General features: G+C 33.0%; 1 protein-coding gene across 1 annotated transcript in view; it reads right to left on the reverse strand.

The window, feature by feature from the left end:
• LOC143226032 (uncharacterized) overlaps positions 1–15,967 on the reverse strand; it is a 339,996-nt gene extending 324,029 nt beyond the window's left edge. The window contains exon 1 of the mRNA XM_076456428.1: positions 15,602–15,967. Within this exon, the coding sequence (XP_076312543.1) occupies positions 15,602–15,655 (54 nt within the window). The 5' untranslated portion in view covers positions 15,656–15,967. The remainder of the gene's footprint in view (positions 1–15,601) is intronic.
• Positions 15,968–24,608: the final 8,641 nt, after the last annotated feature.

Raw genomic sequence — 24,608 nt, forward strand, 5'->3', positions numbered from 1 at the left:
AATCCTTTAGCTCAAGAATTCAAGTAATAAAAGAGAATTATCTAAACGTTATTATTAAACTAAAAAATAAACGAGATAATAATTATAAATTTGTACTTTCATGCACTTTCCCTCTAATATTACTTTCCGAACATTTCATAAACGTACGTATCATTACATTGTTAGTTTGATGGTGTTTAAAAGGATTTTAAAATGGCACAAGAAGACGTTTGACGAGTCAATCTTCTACATCATCTCGAGCTGTTAAATTGCCTTTGAAACAATGATTTCGAAATACGTTAATTTTGTTCTTCTGAAGCGATAGTTGACCATCAAAACTGTCGTTGTTGGTTTCTACCATGAGCGAAAGCAAGCGACTGTGTATTGTATTGTATGTCTGAGAATGTTAGGAGTTCAATAAACACTTTCCTGTATTGAATAAAGCCGATAATAAAGAACAACTGTAATTTCGTGACACATCCTACAGTGAGTAGAGTTGGGAAAGAAGAACATTTGTAATTCTGTGACACTTTGTTCCAGTGAATAGATCCGGGGATGAAGGACAATTGCAATTTTGTGACATTTCATTGAATAGTGAATACACTTGCAGAGGAAAGATAGTTGCGATGTCATAACAGTGTAGTGAATACAAAAATATACATACTTTAAATGAATAATATTTGGCTTCTCTAATTACAATTTTTTTGTTTATTTTATATATAAAATTTTTGTAAATTAAAAGTTGGGAGACAAGATTATGTCATCATGAGGACATAATGTTTTCGAGACATTGTGCATTTATAAAACCGCTTTCTTCATTCAAACTGCCTTCAAACTTTTATTCTCTAAAACGTTGGTTTTTCGTCATCATATGTGTGTGATTTAATCTTAGGCTCTAGAATACCCAAAAATATGTGCTAAAACAATCTCACGGATGTTGATAACTAAGGTTGTGGAAACTGACGAAATATTAGGCGCAGATTGCCTTGTTGCTTTGCGCCATAAAACGCCAAACCAACCAACTAACCAACGAAACATTAAATTCTCAGTTTGGTTTGTTTTGCACTTCATGCAAAGTTGAAATTCTTTCAACCAGGAATTGAGTAAATTATTCTGAGACTTTTTTATTTCATTTTGGTTTGCTATGTTTTTGTGTGCCAGTAATACCAAGTGTGTGGCGCGTGCATACCCCATTCAATTTTACTATTCATCAGGATCTTTACAAGCCTTCCTTCAAAATGGAATTATTTTAGTCAGGATTAGAGAAACTTAGTTTATGCGACTTTAGGCGTGGTCAGATACTTTAATCTAAAGGGTTTGACCTTCCGAGTCCAAACCTGTAGTTACATCTGTTTGTTTGTTTTGAATTTCGCACAAAGCTACGCGAGGGCTATCTGCGCTAGCCGTCCCTAATTTAGCAATGTAAGATTAGAGGGAATGCCCAACTCTTGGGCTACTCTTTTTACCAATGAATAGTGGAACTGATCGTAACATTATAAGACCCTCAAGGTTGAAAGGGCAAGAATGTTTGGGGTGATGGGGATTCGAACCTGCGACCCAAAAAAAATTGCGAAGGGAGTGCACCGATCACCTGGGAAAGCCGGACCCGGGTTGAGAGATAACAAAACTATGAGCTAAACGTTTGTACTTGAAAAAAAACAAGAACAACATAAAAACTGTGAAACACTATGCAGCGGCTAAACATTATGAAAATAAATACTTAAAAATTGTACATGTTGATGGTTCTTAGATTGAAACATGTCATCTCATCTTGAAACCAAATAAGAATTTTACAAATATTAAGAAAGATTTAATGTTTTATAATATAAAATAAAACTGCATTTAAAAAAAACACTTTAAAATGTCAACAGAAGTTGTTATAAAAATTCAGAAAAATACTTAGTTTTTTATTTTTAAATGATGTAAATTTCGTGATTTTACAGAGAAAACAAGATACAACTGATATTCCTGTTTGACTAATTACATGTCTTATAATTATGTATCTTAAAATTTTGATATAGTGTTTCATTTTCTTAAGCAAAGAGAAATATAGACTTATGAAAAATAACAACGAAAGAAAAAAAAGAACATTTCTGGTGCGTAGAGAAAAACACCTTAATCTGTAGAAAAACAAATCGTTATTTTTATAATAAAGGTAGTATACAAAACTGAAAAGAGCGTACATTATTAAGAACAAAATATCTTTTCTCATGTTTCTTTATTAATCTATTATGTTCAAAAATACATCCAAATCATGCTCTTAAAACATGCATCGAAGTACAACTTACAAGTGTGAGCTTTTCGTTTTAAATTCGATTAATTTTATTACTATAGTTAAACCTTTATTTCAAAGTATATAATAAAAAACTAAGCTCAATAAGACACTAATATATTTTCAAATTCACAACTATCATAGAAATAACCGGTGATCATATACGGACATAATTCTTGTAAAACTAGAATCTGGAAACGAAGTTATCAATTTGAATCTTATTGAAACTACAGCCAAAGAATTAGTTTAATGATATAAAAACAAAATAATCAATGCTGTCTAACTTGATGACAAAGAAACGTTGAAACTGCTCAAGATCGATATTTCATAAGTACGTTAATTTATGTCATAATTTTAGAAAAGTACAAAACCAGTTTTGTTTTTTAAGTCCCAGTTTAGTCTTTTATCAGAACGCTATTCAAGTTTAACCGTGTCGCATATAATATTTTCTAGTATACCCACAACGAGAAGTTGTTTGCTATGTTTGAAATTAAACACAAAGCTACAGAATGGGCTTTCTGTGCTCTGTCCACTACGGATATCGAAACCCGAATTTTAGCACTATGAGTCCGTAGACATTCCGCTGTGCCGCTGGGGGAAGGTGCAGCCACATGAGAACATGAAAAATTATTCTGCGATATTCTCGTCCAAATTGACTGTGAAATGAGCTATGTCGAGTGGCTAGCGTCTCCGGACTGTGATATAAGTGTTCATGATCCGTGCCATACTCATGGAAACATGAAAATGCGCTCCGTACTTCGGAGTGAGATATAAAAATAATGGTCAGATCCTACGGTTATTCGGTCAGATAATAACAGCTTGAAGAGCTGGCTTTAGGTATTATGTTTACTAGCTACCTTTGTTCTAGTCTATCATTTTAAAATTATGGACAGTTAAGAGTAGACAGCACTTATTTAGATTAAGGCGAAAATTATAAAAAAACAATAATCCAACATACATCTATTCGGTTTTATGTGTGTGTAAGGTATAAGACAAATATTGAACGACTTTTATTATGTTTGAAAACAATTGACTTTTTTTTTGATAATCCAATTTAATTACAAAAAGAATAGTTTTTAAACACATTATGCAATAATATAATTCTCTTGAAAATTCTTACGATATAAACATTTGAAAACAATCCTTTTTGAATTACCTTCGTTGTTAAACGTTAAAAATTCTTCATATGTAAAACAACAATGTGTACAAATCATTTCCATCTTACCTCCCTAATTAGACATTAACAGCTCAATCCTGTTATAGCTGAAACTCGTACAAATAAACTTCTGATGAAATATAAAGTTTAATGACAGTCTGAAGCGAGGTTTTACTTTGTCTGCTGTTTAAATACGCTGAGGAGATGCTAGTATATAGCTTCTAAGTCAAAGGATTACAAAACAGGAAAGCTAATTACGAAGCATTAGCAAAGAAATGAGATTGTGTCATCCAAGATCCGTTGTTTATGCATCGGTTTCACGCTACACTAATTTCCTAGTGGTATTGACGTGAGAAAACTCGTCATCTTCTAGAAGTTTCCACTAATTATGTTTACCGATATAATATTGAATTCAATAAATCTTTTTTTTCTTTTTCCTTTGGAATTTCGCACAAAGCTACTCGAGGGCTATCTGTGCTAGCCGTCCCTAATTTAGCGGTGTAAGACTAGAGGGAAGGCAGCTAGTCATCACCACCCACCACCAACTCTTGGGCTACTCTTTTACCAACGAAAAGTGGGATTGCCCGTCACATTATAACGCCCCCACGGCTGGGAGGGCGAGAATGTTTGGCGCGACTCGGGCTCGAACCCGCGACCCTCAGATTACGAAGCGCACGCCTTAACGCGCTAGGCCATGCCAGGCCCAAATTCAATAAATATATAGATCTTTCTACTAATTTATTTGTTCTATTTTGATATAAAATTTTAAAATACCTTATCATAAAATCAATATTAAACTAAGTATTTGAATTGCATTTAACAAGTAAATATAGTTTAATGGAGATTATAATAATGTGTAGATGTATAAGAAAATTGATTCTCACTTAGAAAGTTCGGATTTAGAATTTTTTCACGATTCATAACAAAATATTCTAGCAAAATGTACACAGAAGCTTTATTTTTTATTTTATTTGTTGCTTTATTTTATTTTTAATAATGGGCCTAAATTAATATACATGTTAACTCATAGTGCTTTCGTTTACGTAAAGCTCCCCGCTAGTACAGCGATAAGTCGGCGGATTTACAACGCTAAAATCAGGGGTTAAGATTTCCCTCGGTGGGCTTTGCAGATAGCCCGATAGGGCTTTGTTATATAAAAAATAACACACACGTTTCTAAATTAAATTACTGTTTTTAACTATTCTGGTCTTCATACAAAACATAGAAGTGTCAGAAAACTGAACAACCAGAAAAATAAGTATTTTTTTCATTCACTGATTAATTAAATATTGATATCATACTATGAAAAAAACAATAAAAACATATATCTAATTTCCTTGTATTTTGTATTCAGAATATTTTGCACAAGAGATTTATTAAACATTATTTTTGCTCACAATCATAAGTAGTAGCGACGTCCTATTTTAAAACGAATCTTATGATAAATTGTTCGGATCTGTAAAGATTAAAGTGATAACTAGAATTGGATAATACATCAACTTTGATTTGTTTGTTTCAGATATTCGTGAAAACTACCAATGGTTCGCTGAATTAACCGTCACTAATATTGTATTGACGCACTAGAGCTACTCTAATCCAACAGCTGAACATGGCCATCACCTGAGGTACTACTGTGCGTGACGTGATTTTGTATTTTCTTTTTTTGTATCAGTAGGATACGAACCACGTATTATCGGTTCCGTTGTATCGCTAGTAAGAAATGACAAATCTACTTAGATACATCAATGTAGTCAGTAAATAGTGTGAAAAATATGACTTTTAGTTATTGAAAAACAAGAACAATAAAGAGAACAAGTTTTTTTTTCATACTCGTATTTCACATGTATTGTTATAGATGTGCTAAGGGAATCTTATATCAAAATTATCAACAGAGAATCCTTTTAGTTTCCAGTAATTTGTGTTATCTGTCAAAGTTATTTCAAAGTGATTAAATTATTGATTTGTATGGAATATATGAAGTTCTAAAAGTTTATACCCTTAAGAAATTGGCCCGGCATGGCCTAGCGCGTAAGGCGTAAGACTCGTAATCCGAGGGTCGCGGGTTCGTGCCCGCGTCGCGCTAAACATGCTCGCCCTCCCAGCCGTGGGGGTGTATAATGTGACGGTCAATCCCACTATTCGTTGGTAAAGAGTAGCCCAAGAGTTGGCGGTGGGTGGTGATGACTATCTGCCTTCCCTCTAGTCTTACACTGCTAAATTAGGGACGGCTAGCACAGATAGCCCTCGAGTAGCTTTGTGCGAAATTTCCAAACAAACAAACAAACCTTAAGAAATTAATGCATGAAAATAAATATAACTCAATAACTTTAACAACTACAAACATCAATGAACGTTTTACAATCAATAACACATTCTTTCAAAACGTTATTAGAAATTCCCTGATACTTAAAAGCAATTATGTACAGATTCAAATGTTAGCAAGACATCCTGTAAATTAGAATTCAATTGCATAGTGAAGACGTGGTAGCTGAAAAAGATACTATTTTCACCCTTTCATAATTAGGTTAGAATATAGAATATTTCTACAGTCAGATTTATTGAAATATTTGTGTAAATTTGGAATAGATGTTCGGCACATAGTCATAATATAATAGTTAGTCAAGTGTCGAAAGATCGTAAGTATGTGTTCATGCTTTTACTTAGATAAATGTTACATAAGACAAAAGTCAGAAGCTTGTATACACTTGGCCCTGTCTGTGTCTGTGTTTATTTCCGTACTAGCAAGCCTATTTCAAAGGATGGTACAGATACATGTTCAACTGATATGACTTAAAGAGTATTTACCTTGTATATATTGTTTTAAATAGTCAGTGATGTACTTAGTTTTGTATTATGAGATATTGCATTCGAGACCTTTGCTTGAAAGCGCAGGTCATCATAGTTGTTTCTATCCTTGCCTGACGTAAACGTGTTTAAAAAGCTTTATTTCCCAGCCTTAGCAACCAATGAAATCATAACAGAAACTAAAAGGACAGCCAGCAGATTTCTTAGTCGCTTGTATTTTTTTTTCCTTTCTTCCAGTAACAATCCTGAATCAGCGTTTTACTAATACTTTGAACTTATCTGTTTGGTATTAATATCAGAAAACTTTTGACCCAGAGGCATGTATTTATGTGAAGTTTAGTGACACAACTAGGATCAGTTAATTAAAGTAGCAACTATAGTGGCGTCAATAATATATACTGGAGTAACTGGAATAATATATTAAATTTTTGTTGATGATGGTCATTTTTTCTGACGGATTCGGTTTTAATATTACTGTGCATTAATTAATTGGGATTCATTTCTTTCCTCTGGTGGAAAAAATATGTTTCCTTTGAGATAAAACCTGTCAGATCTTTCCATTCCTTCATCCATCAATAGATGGAAGCGATAAAACCTATCCTTTCCCCACTATATATTTTTGTTCTTTGTTACGTTATACATTAGTTCATCAGGTAGTATCACAAAGATTAATGGCTCGTGAACCTAACATGTGTGGCACGCAGAGGCGTGTAGTTTTTATGTAGTTCTTACAGGGAAGAAAAAAACAAACAAACATCACAGCCGCAAAGTTGCTATTTAGTTGAGTATGATTGTTGTACCTTAAGAAGCCCACAGCTTGACCCCTAGTGAACAACAAACTTAGCTAAGCTATGAAAACTTTCTTATTTGATGCAAAAAAAAAAAAGAATGTTTCGGTAACCCTAAAAGTTTGTCCCCTACTTTCACCATATGACTTGCAACGTAAGGTAATAATCTTTAACAGTGTTACTGTTTTTTACTAATTTATCTTTCTTTTCTCTAAGCTGTTGAATGTTAAGAGGACATACACTAACGTACAACTACTTTTGAATTTTAAAATCGAAAACTTTTTACATATTTCTCTATTTTCATTTTCGTAAGACGAACGAGTTTTCTGAAGATAAGCTGAAATGTTGTTACCATTACTGTATTCCAGCTTCATAAATACATAAAGTACGTTGAATAAGAAGTTTTAAGTTGTTGACAAGAGCTAAATGTATTAATATGTGATTCGAGAGGATCTGCGAAATCATCCATAACTTCAAAGGAGTATTATGTATAGTCATTTTGTCGTTAAACCCGAGCCAACATTTCAAACTCTGTATGCAAGGTTAGTTCACATCTTTAAATAATTGAAGAGTGAGTTGCTCTCGTATTTCTCGTAGAGATGATTAATGTCTCCACGTATTAATTACTTCAGATAACAGCTTTTAGTAATAAGCAGACAAATGTTTCAGCGATAAACAACTTAGGATGAATACTACCTGCACAAATGAAGTTGAGCAGTTTGAAATCTTTACCTTATGGGAATGAACAATTCACCGAATAAGATTAATATTTAAGCAATCTATTTAAAGTTTCATGAACCTTGATAAATAAAGAATATTCATTTCTTCAAATCGTACTTGTTATTTAAATATGCAAGCCTCCTTTAAATAATAATCTAATGTAACCGGCTACTTCTTGAAACTTTAAAACGTCTTTTGTTAGCTAAAACTGTATTTTAATAACAATAGTGTTCTGAGCTAAAGTTTACTTTAAGTGCGACTTCATTAATTAAACATTAAATGTTAAGGTTCTTCCAACTTAAATGTAATATAAAAACAACATTTATCCATTGAATTATATAAATAAAGAGAGCAGCGAGAACTTATCGACTTTTTACTATTATTGTTTAGAAAACTGTCTGAATTTTATTATACGAATATTTATACGGTTAGTTGAAGATTTATTATACAACTCAATAGTATTTCAATATTAATTTTTCGTGCTGAAAAAATCAAAGCCTTATGGTAATTCTTGTAAGAAACAAAAACATTTAAATAAGTCGTTCTGAGTTTTAACTAAATATTAATAGCAAAAGCTAAGCTGCGCACCTTTTATTTTATGTTAAAACGTTTTTAGAATAATTGTTTAGTGATTCGATTGCCGGCTGTGAAAACTTGAAAAAACTTTTATGTACTTCTTAGCATACAAAATTAGTTACATAGAACAATGTGTTTTTCTGGTTATTTCAGAAACTTGTGAACGTGTCAAGTTTTTTTTCTTATCCATTTTAGTTCGTTTTGGCAACTCCTCGAAGGAGCTATGTTCTATTAAGCAGAAAAAAAACCGTTGAGAAGAGAATCGAAACATAACATTTATTTTAACAGAATAAGTGTGGTAGCAAAGAAACTTTCGAACTCCATTCTTATAATTTCAACTAAAAATGATGACCGACACATATACTCCACAAGTGAAACGCTTGAGACTGGGGTTCATTAGTGGCTAAAGAAGGAAAATCATGTCGTTAATAAGATGAAGTTTTTGAAAATTTCCTGAGCGCCAATCAGTTATTTTGTAGCTGCTGTAATCAAAGAAACGCTTGAGGATTGAACTAACATGGTAATTTTCACTCACACTTACGTTCTTGCTTCCTATACTCGCTATCTTCTTTATATTAGTATAATCTTATGGTAAACCTCAGGATTATCCCATGTTGTTATTGCCTAAAATGGACTGTTGACTCTTCTCTCTTTCCGTCCGAAAGATTGTTAAACCGTTTACTCTTGCTTTAAGACCCTAAACGTTTTCTATTCTCTTATTATTATTAACATTTTTATTTCTCGTGTTAATACCAATGAAAAAATAATCTGTTTATTACTATTGATCGAAATAGATAATGTTTATTTCATTTTTCAAGATAAACCTATATTTTCAGATCTATTTTGAAATAATGTGAGGTCTCCTATTTATCTTTTATGCGTAAATGAAAAAAAAATAGCCCTTTATTTGGATACATTATATGAGAATTTCACTATCTAGCTTAAGCCTCCACATAGTCCTTAATGCAGAAAGTGTTTCTGGTTAACTTTATTCACTCTGATTGGTAGTTCAAAATTAAGTATGACTATGCCGAAGTCCTATGCATCTATGACACGTCCATTTAGCCTATATATATCTCATAGGAATCTTATCAAAGATTACTTCAATTACTACCACGTATGTTTCTTCTTAGGGATAACCAAAATTATTACAAATAGAAAATACACACCCAGGAACCTCTATTTACGTCTAATGAACAATTAAATTTTCTATTCCTATCATAGTACAATTTGTTTGGCTTTTTTATTATCGTGCTTATAAGCAAGAGTTTCTTCTTTTAAGCAGGAACACTCTGGTATTGTTACAAAAAGAAATACCTATTATTTTACTTTGATTCCATTTAAGTAAAAACACTGATACTAATACATACTTGTCTCTTTTTTCACTCAACAGCCTTCAGTGGCACAACGATATGTCCACGGACTTACTGCGCTAGAAAATGGGTTTCGATATTGGTTGTAGGCAGAGCACAGATAGCCCGCTGTGTAGCTTTTTGCTGAATTTCAAACAGACTTATAAACAACACCATTTCTCATCTTACTAGTCTGTTTTTTATATTTCTGTGGTCTAAACAGGAACTCTCATGCCACTGTTACGTATACGTTCAATTTTATTCCTTGAGCCCGGCATGACCAGGTGGTTAAGGCCCTCGACTCGTAATCTGAGAGTCACGGGTTCGAATTTCGTCACACCAAACATGCTCGCCCTCTCAGCCGTGAGAGCGTTATAATGTGGCGGTCAACTGTTGGTAAAAGAGAAACCCAAGAGTAAGCGATGGGTGGTAATGACTAGCTGCCTTCTCTCTAGTCTTACATTGCTAACTTAGGGACGGTTAGTGCAGATTGCCTTTGTATAGCTTTGCGCGAAATTCAAAACAAATAAACCAAACTATTCCTAGAACTTGTAAGTTCTAAAGAGAAACCCTTCCAATAATGTTTCGTATAAACACAGGCTTCCCTTTCTTCTTCTTCTGTGTTATAAATGAGAACATATATGCTCCTGTTAATAATTGAAATACTTCTGTTTATTTTATTATATATTCTAAACAGAAACTCTTCCTAATCGACAGTGTTAAATACGGGAGCGCTTATATTTGTAAAAAAATTACTGTTGTGCATTATTTTAGTACCTACGTTTGTTCCAATGTAGTTTTCTTTTCTATATGTAACATATGTCATTCACCGTGTATTTCCCAAGTCCCTCCTGTTTTCGTAACTTGTAGAGAGTTCTTAAAAGTGACAATGCTGTTACAAAATTCGCTATAAACCTATTTCAGACTTTTGCATGTATTCTTTTCTCTTGTGGCTCAGTAGTACTTCATTTATATTTGCAAAGCATAATTTGTCAGGTTAAAATTAAAATAGATACGATAAACAACTAATTAATAGGAATCAGTTAAATATAAATACAGGATTTGGAAGATCACACATTTTTTTCAACAGACGAAGTGATATTTACGTGAATGGTACTGCAATAGAACTGTTTAAATATTTATAATTTAAAAACAGAATATCTTAGAACATTTTTTATACATCAAAGAATAAACTTCACGATTGTTTGCTTGCTTGCTTTCTTACACCTACATAAGCGTTGCACTAATAAAAGAAACTAAAAAAAACATGATAAAAACATAGAATTTTCTAGAACCCTTTTTTTTATACGCTAAACAGTATACTTTATGATCCTATACTTCCCTTGTTACACTCTGCATGAATTTCTCAATCTCATTCAGATCAGTACAAAGATTTTTTTGCATCTACTACATCGAAATATTTTATACCGTCTCCTGAGTGCTTAAACAAAGAACTAGAAAAATTGTGTAACCATAGCAACACGCAGGGGATTTTGTTCACAAATTTCAGGTTTTGTCACTTATTTGTAGATAAAGAACTGAGTCAAATTGATTTCCACTGTTCAAGTAAGCCTAAAAACACTAAACGAAGGCAGATAATTTCAATGTTTATTAAGAAAGACATTGATTAAAGTGAACCTGTGTAAGAAAACCTAAAATATTAAACACTTTTACGCTTTCCAATTGATAATTATAACTCGAAGAGCTCTTCATACACATGTAAAATGAACGGCCAGGTAGGAAACCCTCAGGGCTCAAATGTAGCTACTCCTATTCTAGAACTAACGACAAGAGAGAGGGCAGCTAGCTAGAAGCAACCACTGTCACAAGTACTTCATCAAGCACTTGTAATTTATAACAGGGCTTTACTGTCACTTTGATTAGGAGTAAAAATAAAGAAGAGAAAAACTTGATTGTGCTCAGTGGCACAAAATTTCGAATCTTGGATATCCATTCGCAGCACAATTTGTTGTAATGCCAAACATAGGCTAATAGCTTGGCAGTTTACGAGTCGGAAGTTCCAATGTTAGAATAAAGATGTGTGTTTTCTTACAGCAAAGCCACAACGGGCTATCTACTGTGCTCACGGTGTAGCCTTTGATTCTAGCATTTGTAAATATACTTACCACTCAGATATACCGTTGAATACGTTTTGTTTTGTCATGAAGATAATAAAGAAAACGTTTATCGTATCAAACAATGCGTGTTTAGTAATATTTTAGAAACAATGTTAGTTTTTATAGAGATTTCAAAGAAATTTAACATTATAAAATCACGTAAATTAATTACTGCATGGGATGAGAGAAACCTTGTTAAAAACCGGGTTTCAATACCCATTGTGAGCACAGCAAATATAGCACATCCTGCAGCTTAACAAAAAACAAACAAAACAAAAGCATTTGGCGTTTTGTGAAAGTCAAGGATTTCCTGACTAAGGTAATGGTAAAATAATGATAGTTATACATTCTGATTACAAATGACTGGTGATATGAATAGCAAGGCAGAATTTCATATCTGAAAATTCTAACTGGCTAAAATGAGTTCAAGTGCCACTTTGTATTATACACTTTGATATTTAAACATTGGGTAGAATATAAAGCCAAATTTTTGATATTAAACTCAACTTGTGCCTTACTGTTAATCCTACTGACATATGTTAAATAAGAAGTTATAGTTAACGTCTTTTTTGCTAAACCTTTCGTTCAGAATCAAAGACGGACACAGAAAGTTGAATGTTTGTAAAAATAATTTGTATTTTACGAGAAATCGTGTCTTTAACAAGGGTATTAAACTAGATTTGTATTTAATTTCTCAATCATAGGGGTACAAAAATATGGCGTATTTCTTAATGTCAGTGATATTGCTCTCGACCTCAGATTTAGTAGATTTGCGTTTTCCAAGCGATTTTATTCATCTAAACGATTCCACAGGCTGAAAGTAAAAGCATGTTTTGTTTAATTCTTTCTTGTAATCCAATCAAACTTGAACAAATGGAGAAAAAACTAAATCCGTCTGCATCTTCTTCCACTATAAAGATTACAACTAAGCTACTTTTCCTGCCACACAGCCAGAACTGAAGCAGCTTGTGCTCGCTCAAGGTACGTAAACTGTGTTCTTGTACTCTATGTAGCTTACATAAAACCTATTACATTAGACGCATTACTGTGTACTGGAATCTCAATTACTGTCATTATAGAAAGAGCTGTGTTATCCAGATAATTCTTCGAGAGGTAGCTAGCTGCTACAGATGCCAATATATTGTACCAAATATCGTAAAACATAGATTTGTTTTTCTGATAAATAAGATTTTTAGTCGCGGCATAGTGGCTCATATAACAGCTTTGAGTTCATATTATTCATTTTATAAAAGCACAATCTTTTAGCTCATAGCACCGTCATCTCTTGACCGATTTGATATCTAATTACAGTTTTGAACTCAGGAGTTGAAACCCTTTCGATTATTGTATTTAACCATGCCCAACGTTTCACAGATTAATTTACTTTAATGCTACCTGAAACGACTTTCAATTCCAGAGCAGGCAAGGATACATCCTAATGAGTAATAAAATCGAATCGGGCATACGGGCGACTCATGCTTGGTATTGCTGGCGCGAAACATATAACTAATAAAAAGAAAAACATATATATACAAATTAATTTACTCTAATTCTGCCTAAAAAATTCAAGTGTCGCGACTATTGAAGATTCTCTCTTGTTTCTACAAGCATTACGCAAGAAAGTATAACAAGCAAAACGTAAGAGGCGATGAAGAATGGCGTTCAATCAATACTACTGAAGAAAAAACGACGAAGAAAAATGAACGATGAACAAAATGACAAAACTTTATCAGTGTAACTGTATGGAAAAAATAATACTAATGAAAAACTAAAGGTAAGATAACATAAAATTTATAAACTCTTCAAAAGTTTCAAATAAAGTTTTAACACCAATAAAGAAATTAATGATGCTAAAAAAACACGTAGGTTCAGTAAGTCTTGATAGAACTGAATAAAAACCCTATAATCTGAGAAGTTTCGAAAGGTGGACCTTTCTTCTTCAGGGGCAAATTGAGAATGGTTTTAAATTTGAAGTTAGGACATTGTGCATCCCAGAAAATTGCTCTACCAACTGAGATAAATGGTTTACACTCCCAATTGTTTCCTGAAAAAGAAAGGTCCACTTTTCCAAAGCACTCGAGTTATAGGATGTTTATTCATTTCAATAAAAAATCAGATATTCTGAAGAAAGATAGGATAACAACCGTACGAGAAAGAAGACAAATTAACAATTCTAAAGTCCAACAGTTACTTTTATATCAAGATATGTATATATATATATAACGTGTATGTATGTGTGCTTAACAAACCAAGCCAAAAGTTAAATGAATACATTCTAATTTTTATGTTGTTTCTTACCAGGAATAGATTGTAAAACTTACGTTTTTAAGTTCAGCGATAGCGTAAAATTAAACAACCTAGTCCTGTGCAGATCAATAAGGTTTATATCCCACTGACACAACTCGGAACTGAGAGGGGTAGACACTGTTTAAATCCTACAGAATTAATTTCCGTCAAGAAATTTCACTCATATATCAGAGACAGTAAGTTTTTCAGAGCCGTAAGGATTAGTAAACGTTAAGTTCTGTCTGGACGTGACGATACCGGAAAGCATATACATAGTATAAGCTATGTGAATCCTTGTAATCTAATATATCTTAAAGTTCTCTTTAGACATCTTGGTGATGTGTACCTTAATGATAACTGAAACTGTACAGGTCATTGTCGTTTTCTATAGTTTAAGATCAACCTAGAATCCTTATACTCAAAGAATTAGAAACTGTTTGAGTCATTTATTGTTGTTACGTTGTTTAACGAATATTAAATATATGACAGTGTTGAAAGCTAACAACTAGTTTTTATTTGTCCTGTATTTAAGGTATACTTTATTTTGTATTTAATGTCACTTTTTTAACAGTATTGGCTATAATGTCTGATGTATATAGTTTTCTGTATTTCTTATTATTATACATTTATTATAGAGTCTATATATAGATTTTGTCTTGTATTTAGGACTAATCCAAATTTTTCAACTTCTGGTTTATCTGTGTAAAATATATTATTGGGTTACGTCCGGAAATATCATTGAGAACGAGGGTGCTCAATTTATCAAACAAGGCATTATTAATAATAGTAAATAAGATCATAAGAAAAGTATGTTTAAACAGTTATATATGGGAATGATTTCTATTTGTGATCTAAGTACATAGTTTACTATGATCGGAAGGTAACATCAGTAAAATTTAAATTATCTTCTCTATGTCGTTAAAAAAAAGATTTAAACACTTTAGACTCTCGCTGGTTTCTAGAGTTTGAATCCTACCCAGAAGTCGAGGCACGAAAGAAGATAAAGAAATTTTATATTCTTCAGGCTGTGTTCTATATGAAGAGGCCTGAAAGTGTCTAAATGATGGTGTGTTAGGTGCGAATTCAAAGGTTAAGGGTTTGAGCCTTGGTAGGAAGCTTAACAAACAATGCACTTTTATCTGTGGGATCGATATAATGGAGCCACTTAACCTGTGATTTGGTTAAGATACCTGGTAAGAGAGGTGGCTTATTATGGCTGTTTCTTTTCTTTGGTCAGCACTTCTAAATCAGGGAAAGCTATAAGTAAACTGCGGAGTTTGTGACCCGACCTTTTAAGTCATGACAATACTAACTGTTTTCATGTAGTTCGTGATACTACCGTTTTGTGAGACACTATGCTATATATATATATAAGTAACTCTTATTAACGTTATTCTAAATATTTAACTTAAATAGTAATCTTATCTTACGTATATAATAGATATTATATATATATGTGTGTGTGTGTTTGTGTGCATACGATACACACTTGAGATACGAGTCAATGAATGCTAACCATTTTAGGTTTACATAAAACATTTACAGCTTACCTTATATGTCTGGCTGCTGTAAATCTGTCTCCATTGCCATTGTATGTCTCCCATTGTTTACATTGTATGTATTGCTATTGTAATGCTATTTGATTAGCTACTGGACATAATTCATTGTTTGTACTAACTGAAGACATTTTTCTATTGTTACTGGATGCCTTCCCTTGCTTACATGGTATATCTGGCCGGTTCTGCTCTGTAACATGCTTAGTTCACGTCTTCACATTTATGGTATTCCAAACACGAGACAGGCTTTACAATTTTCCACACGCACAACATTCCAGAATGTAAACATTGGACAGGTAGCTTCAGACTTCGACTCAGATTCGATTTCACGCTAAATATGAAACATTTAATAGTACATTCCATTTCAAATTTAATGATAAAGAAGCAGAGAAAAGGATAGAAACGTTTACTCTTCGACTATTTTTATCACACAAACGAGTCGGAAAAGTTCTATAATCACAAATCTCTCTAGCCTAGAAAAAATATAGCATTTCCTCGAGCAATTATTTTATCTTTAGAAGTTAAAAGTGCTTCAAGAAAATTAAGATAAAATTCGGTTGTCATGTATACGTTCATACTGTTGCTACAGTGAATTTTACACTTTTGACATTTAGTCTTTGAACGGCCAAACTCACGTTATATGAAAGTTTCGATTTTTTCCCGAAACTATTCGTTAACACTTGAAAGAAAACACAAATTGTCAGTTTCTTATCACTTATCAAAACACTGACGTAAAATTTTCAGCAACTCCTTAATCACTTTATAGTCTTGAAGCTCAAATTTTGTTCTCACCGTACATCTCACCTTTCTGGATCTACTGAAGAGACAATTCAGCTAACGTTATATCTATCGCTTGTTCCAAAGCGGTGTAATCACAAGCGCCATCTTCAGACATTCGAAGGAACCTCGATTTTGCTATTTCTTCAACGGTTAAAAATAATAAAAATTTGTACATTTTTAACGTCAAGAGTGTTATACTTTAAAAACAATTATAAAATAACAATATTTTCGTTTTGAAGCTTATCCTTCGTACAATCCTCAACAAAAACGTAACATAATAACATAAAATCATTTGCACCCTTAAAAAATACTGGACTGGAAATCCTATTCGTAGAGGTCCGGTGTGGTCAGGTAATTAAGGCAGTCGACTCGTAATCCGAAGGTCATGGGTTCAAATCCCCATCACGTCAAACATCCTTGCCCTTTCAGCCATGAGTGCGTTATAATGTTACGGTCAATTCTACTATTCGTTGGTAAAAGAGTAACCTAAGAGCTACTTTCCCTCTAATATTACACTGCTAAGTTAGGGACGGCTAGCGCAGATAGCCCTCGAGTAACTTTGCCCGAAAATCAAATCATCCAAACCTATTCGTAGAAAACTGAAAAAAAAAAGAATTGGATAAAAATATTTATTTTAATTAGATTTAAGTTTGAAGATGCATTTTCTAACTAGAAAAGCCCTTTCTTAACGAAAACATTTTCTAATTCTGTTACATTACAACTTCTGTTTGTTTCTAAGTCTATTTGATCCATTCCTGTCTTATCGACTAGTAATGTACAACATTTAACTGGAAATTTTTCTTCTCCTTTCTTTGATTCTCTGTTATCCCTCCAGTTGACTACTATCGTTGATTATACACATTTTATTCAAATATCCAAGGCATTTTAGGTTACTACTGATGTTTCTTTGTCTGAAGTTAAATGTAAAGCGACACAATGAGTTATTTGTGCTATGCTCGTCACGGGTCTCAAAACTCAGTTTTTAGTGTTATCATCCTTCAGATTCACCAATGAGTAAATTATAGGTACTTAAATTTGTTTTGAATATGTTTAAATCACAAATAGTTTGAAGAAAATCCAACATAGTTTTACAGAACTAATATATTTTATTAGAATTTTAATTATTGTGAAAAGTTCTTATTACGGGTAATTTATACTTTAAAATTGTTCTGTGGAGGGAACTGTTGATGAGAGGTTTCATATCTTTATTATAATAACGCTTTAAAGTTTTTATTAAAATAAAACTATGCAGTGGTAATCAGGTCTTTCCTCTTAAATTAAGTCGATTTCTTTGGTTTTAATATTGCTTTATTATAATGGTAAAAATAAGACTTATATACACACACACACACACACAAAGAATTATCAATGTACGAAAATACATTAAAAATGATACAGTTTCGAAAAAATTGTTGAACATTCACTTCAACAAGTTTATGAGCGTAAAAACAACGTATTAACTTTTCCGTTTAGAAATGTCTGCTTATATATATAAAATATATATTTAGGAAACTTTATCATACAAAGAAACTCAACAAGAATATTTGTACGCAAACATTTTAAAACATTCCCTGAGCATATAGAATTTTATGTGGCTTTTTCTGAGAAAACTGCAGAAAGACGCGAGGAAAACTACATAATAATGTGAAAAGTCGTGAAATAGGGATTAGAATTTCCAAAATGAACATTTAATATGCGCGTAGGCTGAACAGCGTATCAGGTTCAGTTATAGTCATAAACCACTGAGGTTATCCTGAACTTATTAATACGATGTAAGATTATACCTTCCACGCTAGAAACAATATTTCATTTATGAATTAATTTATTTGCGTTGAAGATTATCATTTTATCTAATATCAGCCTGTGTAACATAAATTTTCTTCCTTCACAGACTTTTCTAACGCATTTAAACGACACGTAATAACTTGGACAGGGGAAAACACAGTAAAATCACACTAAATAACTGCTATTTTTTTAAGCCTCGTCTTTTTAGTAATGGAAATGCTCAATACAGGATATTGTATATTGTTGGCTAATCTCAAGCACCTGTAATGTTGAAGGACGGAAGACATTCATAACATTGAAAAGTTCATTCGATTTCGACTTGTTAACTTTCTGTTCAGCAAAATGTTTTGAAAAACAGTACAAACTTCAGATATATTTAATCTGTATTTAAGATTTTAAATCAGTAATTTTAATATTCCTGGTTTCTGTAAAAAACTACATTCATTTGAAATACTGAAATACTTGAAATACTTTATATTTAAAACGTTCATCATATTTGTTACCTATCAGGATAAAATAACTGGTGTTAATATTATGGTTGAGATAAAACTATCCTTTCTGCTAAAGCATTTGTCAGCTTAAACCTAAATATATATTAGTTTGTTTGTTTCTGTTCAAACAATTGGTTTATTTCACATCAAGCTGGTTAACGATGGGTTTACACCACTAATGATGTCGCTATAAATGATCAACCTTTTGAGGTCACGTGTCTTCCAGCCACTTTATAGGTAAAAGGTTCGAGTCCGGCCTGCATTATAGATCTAATGCATGATGAACTTACTGTTGCATATTTATTGCGTTTTTGTTGACTTTTATGAAAGTTCCAAGCTGGATCTACCTTCTTCGTAAATCACTTACTAGCAGAAACTTTTATTTTTTTTTCTGGTTTTTTGAGGATATTTATAGATACATTAGAATATAATGCCGACCCCATTTTTACAAACAGTTTATACCAGCAGATAATAAAATAAATTAAATAAATATGTTATTATATAAGTGAATATAATACAAATTAAAAGAACATATTAAACGCAGCGCTAATTAACTATAAGAACTATCAAGGATAGTTTCATGGAGATGCAGGAACTATGAAACTTTAATATCAAGTGTCTAAACTAAGCCTTTATATCATTAATTGTTACAGAAACTGTCAATCTTTAACATAAAAACAATTGTTATAATGTTATAAAATTTTCTTTAAAAATAATTTTGTCTCTGCTACTCTACAAAAGAAAATACACTGGTATAGTAAAGTTTGCCATAACTGGGATTTTTAAGTTAAGAAATTTACGCCTACTTAAATGAAGACATTTTTGAAACCTAAATAATTGTGATCAGAAATATTACTACCAACTACAATGTTTAGTAGCTGTGCCTTTACCTTGTGCAGTGGCTGGGCCAGGATATTTTCGTTGGTGGTGTGGGGGGGGGAGGCTGAAGGGGACTGAGGTAACTGTGGAGGGGCTTCCCAAAATGCCATCAATATGAAGTATAGATGATAAATTATAATAATGTTAATACCAAGGTACATTTCAGAAAGGTGTGCTATTTTGAACTGCGTTTTCAATGCAGTTCTCATTGGAAACTCATAATCTGATTAATAATTCATTATTACAAATTAGAAATAATCTGTTTATGAAAATATGCGTATATGTAAAAGAGGAAGCTCACCTAAATTCCACCCAAGGTAACACATAATAATAAAGAAAATCAAGATTAGCTTAGATTGAACGTTTAATATACCATTAAGAGTAGAGCTACAAATCAAAAGAAATATAATATAAAGACATAGTTTACATAGCAGAAACGAATTACCTCATATGAAGTTACTACACTCTGAGGAAAAGTAAGGTTACTATCAGGCTAACTATCTTTCATCATGTTATATTTATAATCAGTATCACTTCAAAACAATGCGCCTGTTCTGGTGATTGACAGCAAATGTGTCTATAACAGTATCAATATCGAGTTGTTTTGCCCTCCTGGAGTTTACTGATATGACAGCAAGGTTGCTGGTGCGGTTGTTACCACTGCTGTTGCGCAAGTATGTCTTGAGAAGCTTCAGACATGAGAAACTTCTCTCACAGGCAGCTGAAGTGACAGGCAGGATCACAGCAATGCGTACAAGTTTGTGGAAATCCGTGAAGGCACCCTTGTATGGCTCCAGCATGGTTGCAAGCTCCAATTATGTGGATACTTCCTGCCCCTTGTCTTTCTTCCTTGCAATTAGCTGGTTCAACTGGTGGACCTCCACTGCGAGGTCATCCTCTGCCACACCATAGTTTGCTGCCATTCCTAAGAGTGTTTGCTTGTCCAGAAATGTAGAGTGTTTGGGGTTCAATGCAGTTGCACCCATCAAAACACTGCAGGCATCAGAGGAGAATCTTCTATTCAGCTCGTTGAGCATCTTGTCTATGATGGCATAGAAGGTGTGTCTCCTGGCATCCAGAACATATCCGCGAAATACTGTTAGAGAAAGTGTTTATCTTTAACCATATAGCACAAGTACTTAATTAGAGGGTAGTGATAATGTAAAATTACAGGGCTAATTAGGGAACACAAACACAGCTTTGATATGGCATGTTGTAAAACTGTGGGCAGCTAATGGCAGTGAGCGGGGATGTGTGGCGTACGGCTGGCATTTAGATTTCATCGGGCTGAGTTGATCGTTAGCCTACACAGAGCGTACACCATGGTCAGCGGATCGGTGATCATACGCTTAAGGCGTTCGAGGCGGGAATCGCGCGGTCGAACAAAGCAAACCCGCGGCCTGGATATTGAATAGTCATAGTAGCACCAAAACAAAATGTCTAAATTGCAGTTGACCTTCACAGAAAGGCTGGTTTCTTCATAAGTTCACATTATTGATACAGACCAAACTGTGATTGTGATATTGTTCTCATTATAATAAGTGTGACAAACACCTGTTAAAATAATGTAACTACTACATTACATTAAATTAGGCACTTCTGAATAGCCCAATGACAATTTCAAAATTCATTCTAGAATTGTTTAGAAATATTATTTGGTCAGTTAACATCTAAGGTTATTATCTAATAATAAGTACAACATTAATTGGATTGTAAGTCACAATTTTAAGTGTATGCCACAATCATCAGTACAATATTGGATGGCTGATACACAATGCAAAATGATCTCACAGAGGACACAACACAGGCTAAATGCTTCATAGTTTTAACCTATACACAATACACTTATACATGCATGCTATGTTTTACTTTTCAATAAAAGATAAATGAAATTAATGGGTAAATACCTGTAAAACCTTTGGTTTATCAAGTAAAATCCCTGATGATCTGTTGTAACTTGAAATCAACGTGGTTGTCTAATCTTCGTCAAAGCTCAAGATAGAATGGCATTACACAGGGAGCGACAATACAGCGTATGAGTTTCAGTGCATCCAGTACGTTGCTATGGGACACATGACACATACTTCCGTCTTAATGAAGACGTTGAGTTCTACAGATCTATGTCTCTTCGATGTTAATTGTTAAGCAACAAAGACGATTGTGTTTTCCATATTTTATGAATATATGTAGGTAACAATATTGGAGGGGCTAGGGGGGTTGGCACATTTTTGGGGTGGCTCAAGCTCCCCTGGCGCCGCCACTGACCTTGTGCGAAACAGGCCTCGAAAAGGTGGGTAAAAACAGAACCTACAAGCCGTATCTCCCTAGCGTATTGTCGCCCTCAATCAAAGCCATATCTCTGAGTGGCACTGAATACTGCTAACACAGGGAGAGAAAAATATCTCGAATTTTAAGAAGCAAGTAGTCTTTTCTCAGTCAAAACTAGCTGTGCCAATTCTCTAACGTATGGTAGACGGCTTAATTTTCAGAGTTTGTGATGAACTTTCCTAGATCATTATGAGTTATATGTATATACATCTTTTTTTCGAATATGTACATTTTTTTTATAATTCTATATCCTGTCGTTCTAGCTTGAATAACATTTTTTTGAAGTACCATTACTGTAGTACAAGTAGAATCGGCTTCTTTTGTCATTTGTCCTGTCATCTTGATATAGTTGGTTTCGTGTATCGTACAATAACCAGTCGTCTGTCTCGCTTGATTTATTTGTTTATTATGCTATGTTTCTTCATCATAACATGCTTATTTTTACCATACTTAGACTTCTTTCTATTTTATTTGTTCGTTACCTCATATGTTGTTGTCCTATCATGTTTGGTTTCCTTTGTCACATCATGCTTATTTGTGAACGATTTTTTTTTTCACGTGAGGTTCAGTTGCCATACTAAGTTTTAATTAAATTTGAAGAATAAATCAATATGCTTACTATTAATATGTTAACTCTGTTCCTAACTTAAGTATGGTAATTTCATTATTAGACTGCTTCTGTCCAGTCACACGTGGTCTCACGCCGAGCAATTAGGCAGAGCTTCTCAGGAGAATCGAAAACATACGTTCATCAGCACGTAATGTGGTTTTGTCTTGCAGACTGAAGAAAAGAGATTGTATCGGTAAATTTCCATAATCACAAACAAGCTTAAATTGAGGACAAAATATGCGAGTAAGTCTTGATTATCGTAAAGAAGTGTGATTGTTTTTATTGTAGCTTTATGTTGTATTCTTTAATTTTTCTATATTTTACCATTTATTTTAATTTTTTCATTGTACTGATTGTATAAAAGTAGTGTTTTCACCTTTTAAAGTCAGCATTTGTTTTCCATAAAGTAAAATACAAACATGATACCTATAGAACTCGTTTACATTTACAATTATTGTCTTGCACGATTAGCTTGTATTTTATAATAAAAGAAATTAAACACAACGAAACCTAAACCCTAAATTGATTTTATACTTATAAGGCATGAATAAAGTCTTTAATATTTTAATAGGTTTACTGTCTGTGTGAGGTGTAACATAGTATTTATTCGTACAGAAGGGACTTTCAATATCATGTTTTTTTATGAAGAATAGAATGACGTATAATGTTTTATCTAGTAATCCAAAATCTATCATAATTGGCTCTGTTATCTGCCAACTTCTATCATCCATCACATTCTTTCCCTGTTCTTCCTAGTTGTATTGAAATAAAACGACAGAGGACTGATCTGTCGACTTGTGCAATCTATTCAAAATGATCAACGAAACGACTACATTCATAGTTATGATTGTTGTAGAAATATGTTTTTGTTTTATAACACAGAACGCTTAGTCTAATTACGCAGGCGCACTACCGTCAAAATAATAGAATTTATTAAAGACGTGATTTACAGGCACAACGTCTAACTCATTTACAACCAACTTGTGGTTAAAAAAGCCGACTTTTATTTAACAATCTATTACTTAACAGCATAATATTAATACTATTTTTGAACTGGTTAGACAGTTGTTTCAAACGCTGAGTCTTTATTACTTTAAACAGAGTAAATACCTAAACAACCACGTTTCGTATTGATCCAATTCATACAGCGTGTTCGCGAGCACAAGCTCGTGGACGACATAAACCGAGTCAATTGTAGTAGATTGAATTACACGTAGTTTAGTGAAATTATAGTAAGTAAGTTTTACAACAAAATAGAGCAAGTTGATTAAAAACCTAGAAGAAACTGAAACTAATCATCCTTAACTGAAGAAAACTATATCCACTAAAACGTATTTTGCCTATTTAAACAACTCAGTTATCATAAGTTGATATAAATAAGTTGTTTTTCTAAATTACGACAGTAAATTTAAACTATTCTTATTTATATTCTTATTGAAATTTATAGAAAAATATTCTAGTTCCAGAAGCATCTGAATGTATGGCGTATCAGTTACTTAAACACATTGAATTTTACTTTGGATTATCTCATTGGAATTACTTCGCATAAAGCATTGAAGAACTAAATCAACTGGATAACTGTTTTATTTTGAATCCGTTAAGACACAATCACTCACAGGTTTATAATGGTTTAATCTCACCCTTTTATGTTTATAAAGATACGGCAACAAAAGTAACCAACACTATTCTAACCACGCCCCTCCAAGCTCAGGGGTTTCTTTCACTAATTCACATAATACATGCTTTTAATAGATTCTATTGGATTTGTATGCCTTATCCTGCAGAAATACTTGACAGCACGCAATTCTGTCGTTTAGATATTCCTCTACCAAAAATGAGAAAAACTAGCAGAGAAAGCTTTATCTTGACAAAACTCATGACTAAAATCATGAAAGTGGCTGTTATAGTTACGTTTTAGTGGTCACTATGTTTATGTGGGAGTAATTTGGGCAGTTTGATAAGATCTTAATGAATGCTGTCTATCACTCTGTCTTTCCGGAAACGCTAAATCTAAGAAGTCAGTAAACTTTATTTTTCTGTTTTTTTCGTAAAACACATACCACACAAAAAACAGATCGGCTGGTAAATTGCTGACCAATATCATTAACCAGATTTAATTAATAATGTG

This window comes from Tachypleus tridentatus, chromosome 9, assembly GCF_004210375.1.
Source record: "Tachypleus tridentatus isolate NWPU-2018 chromosome 9, ASM421037v1, whole genome shotgun sequence".
In the NCBI taxonomy this organism is placed as follows: Eukaryota; Metazoa; Arthropoda; class Merostomata; order Xiphosura; family Limulidae; genus Tachypleus; species Tachypleus tridentatus.